The sequence below is a fragment of the Alligator sinensis genome, unplaced genomic scaffold, assembly GCF_000455745.1.
Source record: "Alligator sinensis unplaced genomic scaffold, ASM45574v1 scaffold243_1, whole genome shotgun sequence".
Classification (NCBI taxonomy): domain Eukaryota; kingdom Metazoa; phylum Chordata; order Crocodylia; family Alligatoridae; genus Alligator; species Alligator sinensis.
The window spans coordinates 2,757,219-2,775,813 of record NW_005841841.1 but is presented as its reverse complement, the minus strand read 5'-3'; the positions used below and the strand labels follow the sequence as shown (position 1 = coordinate 2,775,813).

Sequence of the window (18,595 nt, the reverse complement as noted above, 5' to 3'; positions counted from 1 at the left end):
CAGATGCTGACATATTTTCATTGCTTTAGTTTTGGTGTAGAGACCATTCATTTTTATTATTCCCTGTAAGAAACCAGAGAAGAAAACTCAAGCAGTCTAACCAACTTAAAAATGAAAAGTAAATGGAGGGAGAATTGCATAAATTCACCACTTCTAAAGTACAAGATAACTCAGAGAACCACCTATAAATGCTGAGATTTTATGGGAGAGAAGCTTGATTTGTTTCTGTTCCATATAAAACTTCCAATATTTTCTCCTGGCCTTGTTAGGCCAACATGAATCTAACATCAGATTTCATAAAGCTGCTTCCCAGCACCTCCTTAGCACCATTTATGTAACCATCACAAAGTCAGCAGTTCAATTTTACAATCATGCACAGAATTAAAGGAAGCCACATCAACTTCTTCATTTCTCAACAGTTTTATTGCCTTTAAGAAAATTTTTGTAAAATATAAATACAAAGGCAGGAGAATTTACTTACAAAGTTAAAACACAGATCTCAAACATAAAACACACAATTCAAAAATTTTAGTTTATGTACAGTTTCAAGCAACTTCAACATATGTTAGTTTTTCAATATCTTACAAGGTACAGAAAAAATAGTTCAAAGTCTTCTTTAAATAAAGAGCATAAAATGTTTAAACATATATAAACAATCCGGTTTGATGCGTGAAAACTAAATTTCACAGCTTTTAAATTAGGATACAAAAGTTCATACAATTAGTTGATGTGTATGGATATGGGTTTTAATTTATATTACAAACTACTGAATTATATTCAATAGTGCTTACCTGGCCAAAGCAGGTAATTCTGTAAACAAAAAAACAAAAATAATATCATGAAGTGCCTTACCAAATTCTATCTCCCAAACAAGCCACATGACTTTGATCACATCACCTATAAAAGTATGTTCTGTGTAATCAGTGCTTTGTATGAAACAAAGTCAATGTGTGGGTGTGTTCTTTTTGTGTTTTTTTTTTAAAAAATGTGTTCCAAGTAAAAACAAACTTATCCCAAAGCCTGTGTGCATTTAAAGAAACATTTATATAACAACTTTGTAAAAACCGATTAAAATTTAAAAAAAAAAATCTTCCAAAATCCATCCAACTGGAATTCAGTTCTCTTATATAAAGGAAAGATATTTTCATATTTAATAGTGTCCTTTCTTTACAGAAACAATTGCATTTTAAACACATATACATAAAGAATTAACTTTATAAGATACTGTACATTAAGTGGCCTGGTGGTTCACCAATGAATATCCAAGGGATGGTCATCAACTGGATGCACCCACTCAAGTGAGGATCCAAGCAAAGTCTTAAGATCATTCGTAAACTCTACTAAGTCCAACAGTTCCTTGCTTTCTGGATTAAAAGCTCCAAGGTCCTCAGCGCAAGAGAACAACTGACTTAAAGAAACCTGTTTGTAAAACTCTGCCTCTGTGATTGTGACAACTTCCAGCTTAGGGAAGTTGCAACGGAATATGCGAGATGACATTTTCAGCCTCTTTACCACGTCGGAGAGCAGTAGCCAGTTCCGTGGTCTGTAGAACAAAGGAAAGGGAGGGTTCAAACAACTGCCATGAAGTTTCCATCATCCTGATTATGCAAGAAGTAGCTTTTCCTTATGTCTCACATCTCAGTCATTGTACCCATGCAAATAGTCCCACTGAAATCAATAGTACTACTGGTAGTACGTCCACATGGAAATAGCTACACATATTATATCCAACCATGGCTTTGGGGGCAGCAGTCTAGCCATATGATGAATTAACGGAGATCCAGGTCCTGTAAACACAGAGGTATATACCTTTACACATGTTAATAGTCACGCTGATGACTACTCGCATGTGTTAAGTCTTTACACGATTGAGCGTTCCTTTGTATTTAGCAGCTAGCAAATGGCTTATTAAATAATTAAAATCTGCAGCAGCTCAGAATTTTAAAGCAGCCAATAGTGAAAAATCAATTAGTTGGATTTTTCAGATTTTTTTTTTCAATTTGATCTCCACGTATATCAGTTTTGATTGGTTTAAAATGCCTTATTATCTTTTAAGATACACAGCTGCTACAAACCAGAACAGTGCTTGTTTACTGAGCTAAGACATATTTAGGAGCTACTACATAATTATAACCGTCAGGTCTGTGTGATCAACAGCATCACAGTATGTGTGTACAACCACAGTGTGCTATAAGTCGTTTCTCTATTTGTGTGAGCCACAGGTCAAATTCTGTTTTGCATGAGAATGATGGAGCTGTAGTTATGCTGCCATTTTGTCATCCACAGGAAAACATCCATTTAGCAATAGTGATATGCAAATTAAAAAGGGAAAATTTCACCAAGATAAATACAACTAACACTACTTTCTTAATCTGCTTGAAGTATACATGTGCATTTGGGTCATTTTTTAGGTAGTGAACATAAGTTTGATGTGTCTTGTGTTCAATCATTAGTTCACTGTTTTCTGAGATGTACAAAAATAAATAGTAAACTACCTTTTTATGTTAACTGCAATTTATAAAGCACCATTATACTTTTTATTTTCTAAAAAGACAGTATAAGAATACTGACTGAAATTCCTTTTGCTATTTGGAATTCCACACTCCTACTGACCCCTTACCTACCACTGCATAACATTTTTATTTAAAAACTATGCTACACTATCCTTTAAATTCTAAATGGTGGTACTCTAATACCAGCAATAGCTCCAGATTACTGATGTACTGCCATGTCCAACAGATTATTTCAGCTATTTTCTCAATGAAGTTCTATCTGTTCTTACCCCTGAGAAAGAGACACTTGAATGTTGTAACATGGCAAGAGAGGCCCATCTGAAAATTCAAATTCAAAAACATCGCTAAAGCCATCTTCATCCTCATCACTTGCACCTGGGGGGTTTGCCAAGATGTCAAATCCAGATTCATCTTTTGGATCTAGTTTTTTAAAACAAAGCAAAAAATACCAATCAGCATTACAAGAATAGTAAAGCAAAACCTGCAATATATCCATTAAATCTAAGCAGTAAATAAGATTAGATGCTTCCCTTCTAACTTCCTCTACCACAAAACTAAACAAAATCCCACACATTCTATATAATGTTTTGAAACTCCTTCACATACAAAAAATAAAGGATAACATTTGCTCACCGCACACAGAGCTGCCATGGAAATCCCAGTACAAACCAGGGTCATCAACACTTCGACCTTGCAGGTCAGTTAAATACTCTAGAGAGGAAAAACAACAACAAAAAACACACTGATCAGAAGACCAAAACCTGGCAAATTTAGCAGACAGTGTGTCATAGGGTCTCAATATGCATACTTCAGACTTCCCTTCAAAGAATCCACAAAATAGTCTTCATGTACGTAATACGAAGAACAGCATGCACATACCATTCCTGTGAATATTCCTGGAATATACTTTCCCCATAGGCCCCTTTTCTACCCCTGACTCCACCCATAAAAAGTTGTATCCTTACACAAATTGCAGTGACAGACCATAGCCCAGGGAGTCCTGAGCTTTGACTTGTAGTAACTAATTAGTACTTTTCTCCCTACACAATTCCTGGAGATAAGGAATTTGGAATATAAAATGCAGACATGAAGAGACTAGAAAAGGGAGTATTACAGTAAGATCCCATCACTCCTAAGCTGTTTTTAGCTAGTGTATAGCCTTAGCCTGTGAGATTTGCCAGTGAATTACACTGCAATATGTTGAAATTCGTTTGGGAGCTCCAGCCTGTTGGACTTCAGGACAGTGCAGATATCTCCTTGCTCTCTAAAAGGAATCCTTTAGATTTGATACACAGCAGGTAGTTGAATTTAATGATTATAAATAATAAAAAGGTCCCATGAAATGACAAAACATTTCAACCATATTTACCCCCAAAATTAACAGGGAAAATAAGAACCTATTAAAATGTTTCCATACATTTTAGTGCATTTATATATTTAATAGCTTGATTTCATAGGTTTGTAAACAAAAAATAGTAGGTTGAACTTTTTAAAAGGTAAAAACAGAGGGGGAAATAAATCACTAAAACTTAAAATCTAAAATCTAAGACATATGAATAGATGTAATTAATTATCCGTAATGCACAGCGATTATATTTGGCAATTTTCTTATTTTAGTTTAAACAGATTTTTGTGTACTCATAGTAACTACTCTGATCAGGGTCCAAACAGCAGGTCTCTCAATAATAAAATCCGATGGCAACACATTATACACCATACTAGAAATTTCAAATAGCATACAAGTCAGCGTCCACAGCCTTGCTCCCAATTTTTACTTCTCACTGCTTTTGGCACACAAAATATTAAGTCACTTAAGTGTATTATAATAACTGTTTACAATGAACAATCAAACTTTGGTTGTTTGGGGCTTCAGAGGCAGGAAATGCCTCAGTGAAATCATGGTATCATGAAAAAAACAAAAAATCAAAAACAAACAGAACAACACAGGGAAACATACCTGTCAGAAATGTTTCCATTAGCTCACTGTGTGTCATTTTCACAATGGTTCTACCTGAGTATGTAGCAAGTGTTGGATCAGCGCCATAAGAAAGTAGCAAGCGGACAATTTCTAAATGATCGTTTTCCACTGCATCATGGATAGGCCTAGAAAAAACAGATTTCTTAGAGTTAAACTTTTAAACATACTAGTGTTAAATCAGTGTAAATCTGAAGTCAGTGCAGAGTCACTGCTGTCGCCTTATTTATAAATTGTACCTCTGCCAGGCAAGCACAACTAAGTAAAACAAAAAACAAAGCCACAACAGAATTATCAACCGGGCCATTAGTCCATGAGTTGCTTATTTTACTTAGTTATCAGTTCTCGTTTCCTTACACTTTGCCCGTCTTTACAGAGCCATAGCCATTTGAGGGAGCCTGTACACTACCTACAGCACCTATTCCAGATGCTCCAACAGAAGTTACACTGATGTTACTAAACACACAGCGGTTGGCAGAATATGTGTTATCACTATAAAGTACTTCACTTTAGGCAAACCACTACAACATTCCAAATGTCAGCCAATATAATTTAACCAGACGGGCTGGGGAGGACAGACTCATTGAACTGTCGTCTGGGTAGATGGATAAATTAAAGTTACCTAACGGTTCTAAATTATGTATGTAGGAGTCATTTGTGAAAACTTGCCATGAATTAATCTGCAGCAATATCTATATATTTAAGTAGTAATTAATATATTCATGGAACAATTCAGATACTCCACTTGTAGAATGGGGTCGGTCCAAAAATCAAAGCATATGACTGTTTTGATGTTATTCTCTATGATCTCTTAGATGGCAACATTACACATTTTACGAACATCATCAATGTATAAAAACAGATGCATATTTTGAGACTTCAGAAATCATAAATAGTAATGAATATGCATGCATGTAAGTCCAAGTTAAGTTTCTATAAAATTGTAAGAAATTTCTGTCTTTAAAACACTGAGCACACACAACTGGAGTTATCTGCAACAGAACATGTAGCCTCTAATGGAAACAGGTTTTAAAACAAAAAAACAAAAAGTCTCAAAAGGAGGTGAGCAGGAGAGTGGCTGCAGAGAGGATATTAAATTCAGTAGCCTCTAATTACAACAATTAAATTCATTTTCTCAAAAAGATAATACTCCTTTGTACTCCCCTACGTTTAGCATCCCAGGCATCTACACAATTGCTACCAAACAAGACACACCAGACACTAAAACTTTCAAACTCATCTATTTCAGAAGACAAGAGCCATAAAGACATATAGTGACATAGGACTTTCCTGCAAAATCCTCAAAATATTAAATCATTCAAAAAATAGACACCTGGAACTTAGCAAACAATTGTCACCCTACCCCCTGCACCAACAACCCAGGAAGAGTTTCACCCCCACAGGCCATCAACAAAAGGACTGTGCGCACCTGCATCTTCCAAACAAGATGGCTTCCATCCTGACCAAACAGAGCTAATTACGGTGCAATTTCTGATGAACTTAACGTGAGGTCACAGGTATGACAGTCTGGCAGGATCAGAGGTACGGGAGCAGCTTGAAATGGAAGATGTAGTGATCCTCTTCCAGAAAAGATATGGCTTGTCTAGTGGATGAGGGGGACTTGAGTGTCAAGCTTACGGAGTAATTTGTTTGAGCACAACTGGGTGCAGACAGACGTGCAGCTCCCGGCAGGAACTCAGAAGGATTTTTGAAAAGCAGTCTGAGTTACAATGTTAGGCAGGGCCAAATAGAAGTTAGCTGTTGATTCCAGGGGGGAGAGGAATCCCGCTGTGGGCTGGGAGCCCGCAGCCATGTTCCCGTAGCAATGGCCACAGCTCTCTGCCAATGCTCCCCGTTTGCAGAATGGGAGGGGGGAAAGGCAACAGAGGGAGCTTGTTCTTGGGGCTCCCCAGCTGGTGCTGAAGGGTGGGTGGGTGAATTGGAGCCCCCCCCACAGAGGGCTCCAATATCCAGCCCACCCTCCAGGGGGTGGAAACCCCCCCAGACTGAACTCCCTCTGCTCCCTTTCCCCCCTCCCATTCTGAGAACAGGACAGCCCTGGAGCTCCCCAGACACAAGTTACAAAAGATGCTACATTTTGAAATGTCTTCATTTGATACTTCATGCAATGGAGGGTCAGGTTTTCACCCGATCGGCCATTTTTAAGCTGTTTGCAGCCATGTACTTGTGTTTGGTCACAGCTATAAATTGCTTTCTGTGACCAGATCAGGAAAAAATTGTCACTTCTGTCTACAATTGGATTCACTTTCATGCTGTCTTACAATGTCCTCTTCACCAAAGCATCTGTGTGCCTTCTAATAGCATATTAAACAATGTGACTGTCACACACAAGGCGCCTGTTCTCTTTCTGTGCTGGAAGCATGGCACATCAATTGTTTTATGTTTTATATATACCATGCTACATGCTTATATTAGAGATGCAGGACCAAAGGAAGTACATCTGAAACTAGCAATAAAAACTGGCAAAATCTCTGTTAATTCTCAGTCCCTGGGGAGTTGCTCATCCCACAGTCTCTAACCTGCTCATGAGAAAGCTCTAGCTCTTGCACAGGCCAGATCTCCCTTGGTACCTACACCTAAAACTGTACTAAGGTAACAAACCACAATTTTCATTCCCAGCCTTTATGTTCTCTTTAAGTTATCCTGACATCTTTTAGATATTGAATGCCTAGAAAATAAGGACTGTGGCCTTCAAACCAGACTTGGTATTCTAAGGAAAGCCAGTATCAAAACCTAGATTTGTAGATTTTGAAGGCTGGAAGGGATCATGGATGATCCAAGTCTAACCCTCTGCATACAGCAGGCCAGAGAATGCCAGCTGCTAATTTCTGCATCAAGCCCACAATGTGGAGGACACAGAAGTAGTTCGATGTGCTTGGGGAACAGAAGTAGTTCGATGTGTTTGGGTAAAGAGTACTGAGGAGACATGCTGCTACTGCTACTTTTATCTTTTATTCTCTCTGTATCTATCTAATGTCTCTTGTCTCAGACAGTCAGCCTTCTTGTGCAGAGACTGTTCTTTGATTTGTACAGGGTGTGTACAGGGGGAACTGTCCTGGCTCTGGTAACTATATATTCTATGGGGTAGTAAGAAACATGTAATAAGATGTGGTGCTGCTAGGGAAGTGACAAGGAAATGCTTGTGATTCTTGCTATCACCAGGTAATTGAAGTAAAGACTGGTGGCACGTGTAAGTGCAGTGGATGCTATGCTATGCTAGGAGAGGGGGACAGTCTGTGACCCACGGTGAAAAGATGCAAATAAGTATGGAGCCTGCTGGGCAAAAAGCAGACCTTAGTTTAAGGTTGGGGGGGAAGGTGGTGGGGACAGGACAGGACAGGACAGGACAGGACATTGGCAGCCAGCCAGAGCTGAAGAAATTACATATAGATTTACTAATTCTTTTATTTAAGTCTTAAAACTTTGAATATTTGGATCTTCCATATTATTTTAAAAATCAGGATTTTCTAACTGATCTTTTCTTTAAAAAGAAAAAAAACCCCACATTTACAAGCTTAACTGAGCTTTTAAAAGAAGTTGTTGGTCTGGCACGTTCCCTAAGGCCCATCTGCATTGGAAATACTGTCCAAAACCCACACACTGATGCCATCATATTGATTTACTGACCCCAGCACACACTTCTTAAAAGATAGGCTGGCCCCTTAGGAGGCCCAGGAAGGGGAAGCAGCATCAAATCTGCTGTACACGATTACTGGAGCCCACTCCCCTCCTCCCTGGGATACCCAGTTTGCAAAGAAGTCTGGTATGGCAGATCTGGCCAAAGCCAGGAGGAATCAGAGTAACCATTACATTTGTTTTTTTTCTCTCTGGGAATGGGCTTGGTGGAAGTGACTGATATTTGCTGGGAGGCCAGGGTGGTTCCTGCCTCTCCTCAAGTGCACACCAGCGCAGGCTATGGCTCCCCAGGCAGAGCAGCTTCCTAGCTCAGCTCAGCTCAGCTCAGCTCAGCTCAGCGTAGCCGTGCCTCCCCCTCACACCCCTTACTGCAGTGACCTGCAGGAACTGCTTCCCCTGCTCTAGTGCTGCAGGAAGCCTGCACAGGAAGCAGCTGCTTTTCAGGCCTCAGAGCCCTATCTTTTTTATGCACATACACACACCCCCACCAGTGGCAAGAACTGTTTGAGCTTCCTGACCCACCCTCAGACCCCATCAAAGAGCAGCTCCTCTGTATTTGTCTTCTATAACTGCCTGCAATTGGTGGGAGAGGAGGCTTTCAAAAACATAACAGGAGTTCAAAACATGAAGGGGAAAGCTCAGCACATGGGAGGAAGCAAGAGAAGGAAAGAGCAAAAAAAGGAAGAAAAAAAAAGGAAATGGTGCCCAGAGATGAGGAAGAAAAAGCAGAGTTAAAAGGTGGGTGAGCAAACGTGGACAGAGAGAGCACCATAAGCGTATTTGCTGGAACCCTGAACTAGCCAACAGAGCCCCTGTCAAATGCAGCCTAAAAGCACAATCAAGTACTAACATTTCTACTCAGGGTGACATGTAAAGGAGTTTTCACATTTCTGTCCATGTTAATCTCTCTGGAAATGGCAAAAATACCTCTACCATAAATTACAACTTCCTCCAATAATCCATAACAAATCACACCAATTAGTAATTAATTAAAGAGAGAGAGAAAGAATCCTCTGGAACCCACTACAGGGCTTTATTCACTCATCCAAATGATTTATTTTCTGGGAATTTCAGAAGCAGTGATTACCTATGCCCAATGCTGTAGGTAAAGCAGTATAACCTGCATTTAAATAAGCCCTTAGAAAGACCCCTCTTTGTTAGCTTCAGAAGGGAGCTCTGAAGGAATACTATCCTATATAAAGGCAAGGATCCAGATTCTCTACCTTGTGCTAATTCACCCTACTTTTTAGATTAGGAAAACTTGCAATTGAAGTTTCCCAATTCCCTCACAGGGTGCTGGCAATTACCAGACCATTCAAGGTTTACTCTTCATCATTAAGACACCCCCAGAATTCCCTTGTTGCAAAGAAAGGCCTGCAAGTCTGCTGTTTGTTATTTATTGTGCAACGCAATGTCTTGATGCTAGACTTTCATTTCAGTGCCTGCTGTTATTTAAGGCTGCAGCAGAGAACACAAGGTGCAAGCTGTTGGAGGATGGCTAAGCCAGTTAACACTCCTCTAATAAAATGAGCTGTTGCAGGATATCATCCTGCCAAGAAGAACAAAAGGCAGAAAGCCATTCTGGCAGGGCCCTCTTAGCAAGAGACCAGCTTAATTCAGTTGCCAAAAGAGCAAAATAACCTGGCTGGGGAAAGCCATTCTCTCTGGCTTAGTGCATTGACCACAGTCTACCAGGCAATGCAGAGAACTCATGGTTAACAGAGGTAAAGGTGCAATAGTTAGAAGTCAGCACCCACAGCCTATATTTACATAGGCTTTATATTTAGAACAGTCACACTTCATTTGAAGAATGCCTATTCTTGTCATGAAGGAGAGGAGGACACACTGGTGATTAAAACGAAAGAATCAGAAGGCAAGGTCTAACAAGTCAATAATGGTGCTTGCTAATATCAGATAGTTGGTCACCTCAAGCTCTTTGTCGAGCAAAGACATTTATTGGGCTCTGCCAAAAAAAGAAAATGTTTACCAGGGCTCATTTATAGGGAACTGCAATTAAGACCTTAGCGACTGCAGCATATTTGAGACAAGACTTAAAGATCTCAACTCCTTCTCCAATAATTTTTTATTATTAGTTCAGCAATAGAACAGACTTGTATCCGCAGGGGCTGACAGCACAACAGCAATGGCTAGTATTCTGGAGAATACATGTTAAGTGTCGAAAAGCAGATGGTAGTAAATAGGACAGATCTTAACAGTGGTAGACGGGGATCATACTGGAAGCCAAGATACATCCTAGAGAAACACAAAGTGCGTGCAGATATACCACTATGGCTTGGCCTTCAGGGAGTCACTTTTACAATCCCAAAATGGAACTCCAAAAGTATGTTATTTCATTGTTGTTTGGCAACTTGAAAATTATTTGGATATTGTGCTTGCTGAATGGCACAGAGGGCAGATTAGGCATATTCAGTTTAAGCAAAAGCAGAGTACTATGACATTTCAGATGTGAACACTGTTCCTGGTTTAAGTGGCTAGAAAGCTCAGGAATTCTAGTAAAGAAGTAAAAGAACCGAGGGAGACCAGGTGCATGCTTCTTACATTTTTCCTCCTTAAAATCCAAAGGGACACAGACCATTATTAAGGCTTCACAGGAGAAACATGATTTGTCTTATGAATGTCCTAATTTTCTTTCGCTGGGACAGAAGTCTTATGCAAACCAAAAAAGCAGGGGGTGCTCTACAAGGTCCTTTACTCTGTTCTTTATTCTCCAGACTCCTCCTAGGTAACAACAGTAGATTATGTCTGTTTTGGTATACATCATGTATGGAGAAGCTTTTCAAGAAGTTAAATCTGCTACCAGTATGTGAAGGGAGTTCTGCCTGTAATACCTGTGATCATGTTGTTGCGATTTAGCAATGTATCTTTTTCTAAACTGTCCTCCCCCCTGCAAACAGGTCAAAAAGACACAACTGAAGTCCTCACTAATTTCTTTCCTGGCATGGCAGAAATAATTGGTATTTATGAACTGGATTAGAAGGTGGTATCTCAATTTATACATGCTACTGAATATTTGGAAACTTTCTCAGATTAGTTTTCTATACAGATTGTCCTGGCAAATGAAACAAACAATTTAGCATGCTTTTCATGATGGCCTATCTATTTCTACTTAGGAATGACACTGATTCAGAGAAAGAGATACCAGAAAACAATTTTAGGTGCCTTGGGGGGATTTTGGTTGGTTTGGGTTTTTTTGGATGGTTACCATTTTCTCCCTTTGTCTGTCAGAGATGGGGAAGGGATCTTTCTATTCAGCCCTGGTTTTAATGTTTTTTTCCAGAAACCTCTCCTTTCTCTACTGATATGCTGGTAATGGTGCCCATCAACATCATCTAAGGAACCATTTTCACCAGGACTCTTGGTGCTTTGTTTTCCCAACTTCTCCCCACCCAACTATATTTCAAGTTGATACACAAAGACTTTAGAAACAAAAGAAACAGATTTAGTTATGCTAATTTTACATATGGGTTATTTGGATGGTGATAACTGGAATACTTTATCACATTTTGCTAACTAACTGCAGGTGCCCCTTAGAATATAAAATGACCTGCCCTACTGCTCTTCAAAGCACTGAAGGGAAAAAGCTCTCCAGGAAAAAAAAGATGAAGCATTTAAGATTAGATAATGAACTTCTTGTACTTAACAATATGCACTAAATGGTAAAGAAATCATTCAGAACAACCTCCTCAACCCCCACAACACAGAAAAAAGTTCACCTCTACCCCCAAAACAGGAACTAAAATATCTATGGTACTGATGAAAGCAAAAACTGCCAGTGTCAGCAGAGGAAGAATAGGCAGGCAGACTTTCACAAAACCATCTCAATTACTGAATGAAAAAAAGAAAGTTTTAAAATAAACAACAGCACCAACACTGAATCACAACTAATGCACAAGGTACTTGCAAATGCAGTGCTGCCTGGCACCAACTCTAATAAAGCAAACATTTTGGCAAAAATAAAGGACCTAGAATGTATAAACAGGATCATAGCCTGCAGGTAGCATTTCTTTTGACTGTTCAATTAAAAACTTCATAAAAGATCCAGAAATGAAAAAAGTGTATAATAATACACTTTTATTTTTCTAAAAACTATCATGGACACTAATAAAATAGAAAGAATGAACTGCACACCAAACAAACTGCAATAAAAAAAATGTGCTTCCTCAGTCCATAAAAAAAGTGGGAGGGGAATTACATGAGTGAGGAGTCTGTCATTGCCCTCTTCATACCTGACTTGACTAGCAATTAGAGAGAAGGCAAAGTGGAACTGTACCTTATAGACTAACTAATCAGATGTATAGCATAAGCTTTTGTAAGCAGCCGGATTGCTTCCCCAGATACTAGACATGCTAATGAAACATGCAATAGCTATTTCAAAAGTATTCTAAATTTCTACTGCGTGTAAACTAGTCAACTCCAGAACTTACAAAACTGAAGAGCCAGACATCTTCTAGGATACCAACACTTGGAAGACAAGTTTCTTTAATCATTTTTTTCTTTTTTCTTTTCTTTGGGAAACAAAGTGGATCTCACGCATCCATAACATTATCTGGTCATTTGTTATTCCGTTAGCCTGCTACAAAGTACTAGCTATTTATCTTCGTAATCATAGTGCTGCTAACCTGGTTCCATCCTGAGCGCTGCAGTTAACGTCAGCCCCGTACTCGAGGAGATGTCGCACGATGCTCAGCCAGCCTCTGGCACAGGCCTCATGCAGGGCACAATAACCTGCATTGTCACGATGATTTACATCACAGACCTTGTTTTCCAAACAATAGAGTACCACTTCCTGGAAACAGAGAAAGGGAAAATAGATAGATCAAGTTATTTGTTGCTGTGGAGATGTGCATACCTTTCCTTTAACATGTTTAGGTTATGGTTGGGTTACCTCCCTTTGAATAGGCTGTCTCCTGTCTGGAAAGGAAAGGGAGATAGAGACAGTTGTATAGTTTTTAATTCCTCTTGAGGGAGAAGTGTAACTTTGAAAGCCAGAGACAATAATTTTTTTCACAAGTACAACAGCTTTGTAACTAAGCAGAAGTGAGCTCTTTATGCACACAAAAGGGATTTGTCTGTACTGGCTAATGTCAGAAAGCACAGAAAAGATGCCCACATTTTAAGAACTAAAATATGGCCTCTACAGTAAAAGCTCTGTTATCTGGCATCCCCCAGGAATGGGGGATGCTGGATAACAAAATATGCCAGTTAATTGAGCAGCCCCGGCTGCCACTTCTCCCGCCATGTCCCTCCGCCCTTCCGGCTGCATCGCCGCCCCTCCCACGGGCCCTGAGGGACGGGGAGGTGGGCCCTGAAGCGCAGGTTGCTTGCCCCGGGCCATGCAAGCCACGGTGGGCACTTCCAGTTTCACTTTTCCTTACAAGCCGGCATGCCAGTTAACAGAACACGCTGGCTTGTAAGGTGCCGGTTTCCAAAGAGTTTACTGTATTTATGTATTTTAATCTGACTTCTAAATATACATAATTTGGCACAAAAATATTCCAAGCACACCAATAATCAAGTGAGCTTGATGAAGAAATGGGTTGTTTGTTTTGTTAAATGTGTACAGCAGCGGTTCCCAAGCTCTTAACAGATTGCACACCACCAATTTAAAATGATACAACCTTAAGTACCACCAGCAATTTTTTGTCATATAAAGTAATTATAATAAATCTGTTAACGTGTACCACTGACAGGTTGTCCGTGTACCACTGGTGGTACCCGTACCACTGGTGGTACCCGTACCACAGATTGCGAACTGCTGGTGTAAGGGACAATGTTTGCCACTAGAAAACTAATCCTAAGAAAATTCTAGCTCCTCTGAAGTCAGTGAAGCCCAGTTTTCAACCAGTGATTTTCTTCATTCAGAAGTAGACCCTGATGCTAGTTTTCTGTAACTAACCTATGCTGTGGGAAGTCATGTGTATTTAACACAATTTATCTTGCAGTCAAATGTATCATGGTTGAGGGCCTAGGTCCTCCTTAACTCTATGCTCTCATGCAACCTTGAAACAATGACTGCTCCATCACTCAACCAAAAATGTGGGATGGTACAAGTCTCATTCAATTTGTGTTGGATGCCCCCCACAATCGGTAAAACAATTCAAAATGTACTAAGGGGAACTGCAATCCATTTATTTGTATTCTCTACTTTTAAAGCATACGCAGTGGTCTTGTAAACTAACTTCATGTTTATCTGGAAGCAAGGTGGGGGTTGTTTGCTTTCCCAAAAGAATGAAATATATGCTGGCTAAAATGCATTTTTTCTTTCAGTTTCAGAATCTACCGGAAAGCCCACAATAATCTGTGCTTTGGTATATCTGACCCGAGAACTGGTATCTAGGATACAGCATGAAGCTGTTCTTTTAGCAGGCCCTCACTAACCAGAGTAAAGTGGATAGCAGCAAGTTAATGAGCTGTCTGTCCCAGCTAAGGAAAGAAACCCAGTCACATGACATTGGGATCAAGTGCATCAGCCACTTACTGCTGGTGCACAGATCAATTTACCCTAGATCCCAGCAGTCTGATGCCTTACCAATCAAAAGCTTTATTACCCCTATTAATAATTCTGAAGGCTGAAATCAGTCTAGGAAGTTGAATCCTTCCTGGCATTGTCCCATGCCTACTTGAGAGATCTATGTGCAATTAAAATTCTGGAAGCAAGAATTCCCTTCAAAACGGAAACATTTTAATTGTAAGTTTTTTCAGGCAAAAGCTGATTTATTTTGGTGGGAAAATTTAAGCAGATACACATTTAAATGGATAACAGAAGGACAAAGAGGAGAAGCTATGTGAAATTCTTTTAGCAATTTTTCCCCTTTAAAAAAGAAAAATTCAGAAAAAACCCACAATGGTATAATTTATTTTTCAAATCTAATAAGGCTCAACAGTACATGCTGAAATACCAGGAGACACAGTCTGCCCTCAGGTCTGCATGTGCTTTTTTTGAAGGTGGAATGAAGCACGCTGTCCTTAAAAGGTGGCAGCAATGAGCCCACCCACCAGACCCAACACAAAGGCCTCACTGGTAGCAAGCTAGATGACTCTCAAGAGAATGCTGTGGGTTAGCGTATCCAGCTGTCATTCTAAAACCTTTTAAAAATCATTAAGGATCTGAATTCAGTTTTTTTTTTTCTGTTTTGTTTTTTTAAAAGGAAATAGCCATTCTATGATGGAACGCCCATTGACTGGACACAAAAAAGCTAATTCTGTTGGGCAATTCTATGTTAGGAATGTCACTAGCTACAAAATGTAACTATGAAGACCATAAAACTCTACATTGTTAATTAATTAAATGCCTCATTAACTTTTTTAACATGATTTATTCAATTCACAGAAAAATTAACTGTCATTGCTGAATGCAGGAACATGTGGCAGCATAAACACGTTTCATAAGTGTGTATCTCTTTAACCTTAGAGAGAAGTTGTGAAGCTTGCATGGGTCAATTTAGATCTAGTCAGGTGGTCTATTTAAAGCAGCCATCTGAAAATTACTCTTAAATTAATCCAAAGAGTCAGCTAGCTTGCTGCCAGCAAGAGCTTTGCCATAGCTGTTTTTCTTGCTGCAGTTTCTTTAGCCAAGTAGTTAACCTTAAATGTTAAACAAGAGTTTTAAACCCAATCTGACCTATAAATGAAAAAGAAAAGATGTCCCGATTTCAGCATATTTAAAATATACAAAATCAGGCACCCAGCCTAGGTCTCAATGCATGTAGGGTCATTGTGCTCCCTGACACTAGATGCCAAAAACATTTGTTTCTCCTCCATCCAACCCTACAGGGAAACCTACAAGATAGTAGAGCCCAAAACCTGATGACCTTTTCTACTGAGCCACTCTTCACCTACAAAGTAACCCTCCTCTCAAACTTTAAGGGGGATATGGGGAACTGGTCAGCACAACTCCAGGGCAGCCTCACCAAAAAGGAACAGCTACACAGAGCTGGGGAGTTGCTGAGAAGCACAAGGCTCTGGACAGATGCCTTCAAAGCACCATGAGTATCTATGGATTATGCAGGTGAAATCTACTGCATGATCCACTGATGCAATACTATGGAAAATCTAGGAGGGAAGAAGGGTTGTCTTCCTTCATAGTCTTCCTTCAGTAGCAAGTGTCCAAGGAACATGCATCTTTCCTCAGATCACTGGATGTTTCTCTAATTTCACTTCCTTTCAGGTTATGATCTAATCCTAAATTCACTAAAGAGAGCTGAAAAGTTTGACAGTACGAAACACTTCCACTAAAAAGCACTAGGGAGAATACAAAATAGCATTTCATCCTGCATCAAACTTACACACGGCTTTTGTAATTTCCTCCCCGCTCTCACCCCCATGCCTTTATGGTCCTTATAGGCAAAAAACAGTATTGCTAAAATTATACTTTACCAAACGTAAGCCATTTAAAGATTTGTTTTGAAAGGGGAAATTTCCTAGATCCAAAAGGGAGATTAAATTGCACAGTGCTACTGTCCGCATTTGCCAAGGACCTGATCCAAAGTCTGCTGAAATTAAAACACGACTCACATGAACTTCAAGTCTTTGAGTCAGGCCCTCAAGACGCATACTTGCTGCAACTTTTCTGCATGCTCACAGACCCAGAAACAAAATGCTGAAATCTAGGCAAGCTTATTCATTCACTGCCACTGAGAATATATTAGTCAACAGTAATGACAGAAAATATGTTCAAATACAGTCCAGGAAGTGAACTGGGATGGAGGGGTGGAGGTGGGGAGTAAAGAAGTGAGGAGTTTACAAAAACTTTACAGCTACTGGTGCTGCTTTCTGCTCCTACATCTCTGCTGCCAAACAAAACCACCAGGCTTTTTAGACTCCATGCATATTCTTCACACTATCTTCCCACAGCAGGGTCTGATGCTGGGACTATAAATTATCATTCAGAATGGGAAGGTGTGTGGGAAGACAACAGACAAAGCATATTACCTGCTAAGAAAGTGCAGAGGGCGGAAACCATTTTATCAAAGGCTTGCGTATAGGGCTACACATGCTGCCTTCATTTAAAATGTTACATCAGTTTTGTACCCTCTTTAGCATTATTTATGACCCCCAAGGAACCTACTCTACTTTTCAACTTCAGTTTGCAGTGCCGAATTGGCAAGGGGACGAGTCATGATGACTGAGAATCACTATGCACAAGGGTAGCAAAAAGAAGATCTGACCATTTCTCTAGACGAACTTAAATTTCCACTTCACCATGATTCTCTGCTGCTATTTGGCTGTTTGTTACTAGATGCAGCATCAACAGAATGGTGCTGTCTGGCTTATGCAATGCATCACCCAGCCACATGCCTGCTGAAGGCCTCCCAGCATGTGCATGCGCATATACTTATTTCAGCAGATGCAGCACCAGAGGTTGGATTGCAAAGGGAGGACCTGGTCACAGGTGGAGATGGAGTTGAAGAGGGCTTCCCATGGTTTTGCTCTAGAGCTAGCCCTACCAAGAGAAACTGATGTCATCTGATGTCAGCTTACAGCAGTGGAAGCCAAGCTTTTTGGTAAGCATGCCACAAATTAAATCTGTAACCTCTGTAAGTGCCACTCTGATCCCCTTCCTCTGCCTAATCTGCTTCTCTGTGCTGGGAGCAGAAAGCAGTATGCTGCCCTGTTTTCGGTTTCATGCCCTGCGCTCCCTGTCTGATCTCCTACTCTGACTTCTGCTTCCCGCTCTATCTCCTGCTGTGCTGCCTGTCCCCTCCCTGATCTTCCACATTCTGGAGGCAGAGGCTGCCCCTGCCACTTGCAGTAATTGTGCTGAGGGTTGCCCCCCTGCCCCGTTTTACAGAATGCTAATCTAAGCTCTTGGTCGATACGAATATATCTCTTCAGTAATGAAAAGCAACTTGTTAAATGTCTTTAGCTGATCTGCAGCTGCAGAACTGCATGCAATTCCACACACCCTGCCGTAGTGGCTGATTTCAGTGAGGCTCAGAAAGTCACGCCACTGGCAGACATGGCAACAAGACAGAATTACAAGGCATGAGGGAGGGCCTAAAGCCAATGCATACCAGTGTCACAGCCAATGTTTTCCCACTGTTGGGGAGGGCAGGGGGTAGCAATGATTTAAAAAAGGAGTATATCTCTGCGCGTCCTCTAACATTTTGTTCCTGCTACTCATCCCCTTTCCTGAGAGAGAGAATCTACTTCCTGGAATGCAAGTGCTTTGGTTGTGAGAGGGGAAACAGCCCGACAGCTTCTCTGAGTGATCAAACTAACAAGGTGTCACAAACTGAGCTCTCATGGAGTGAGACAGCTCTACAAGCACTCATGGCGCTCGGGCGATGTGCGGGAGGGCTGGAAAAGGGCCAATGTGGTCCCCATCTTCAAAAAAGGGAGGAAGGAGGACCCAGGAAACTATAGGCCTGTGAGTCTTACCTCGGTCCTGGGGAAGCTTTTCAAAAGAATTATCCTGGCACATGTCCAG

The 18,595-nt window shown here is 40.3% G+C and overlaps 1 protein-coding gene across 10 annotated transcripts in view; it reads right to left on the bottom strand.

Moving 5' to 3' along the window:
• Positions 1-407: 407 nt before the first annotated feature.
• Positions 408-18,595, bottom strand: part of BCOR (BCL6 corepressor) — a 54,074-nt gene continuing 35,886 nt past the window's right edge. For 9 of the 10 annotated variants that reach the window (XM_025205109.1, XM_006015649.2, XM_025205132.1 and 6 more), the window contains 5 exons: positions 12,786-12,952; positions 4,471-4,616; positions 3,147-3,224; positions 2,783-2,933; positions 408-1,543 (listed from right to left, as the gene is read on the bottom strand). In XM_025205109.1, the coding sequence (XP_025060894.1) occupies positions 1,249-1,543; positions 2,783-2,933; positions 3,147-3,224; positions 4,471-4,616; positions 12,786-12,952 (837 nt within the window). In that variant the 3' untranslated portion in view covers positions 408-1,248. Of the gene's footprint in view, positions 1,544-1,570; positions 1,788-2,782; positions 2,934-3,146; positions 3,225-4,470; positions 4,617-12,785; positions 12,953-18,595 lie in introns of those variants that run through there. The other variant, XM_014520613.2, reaches the window with a different exon arrangement.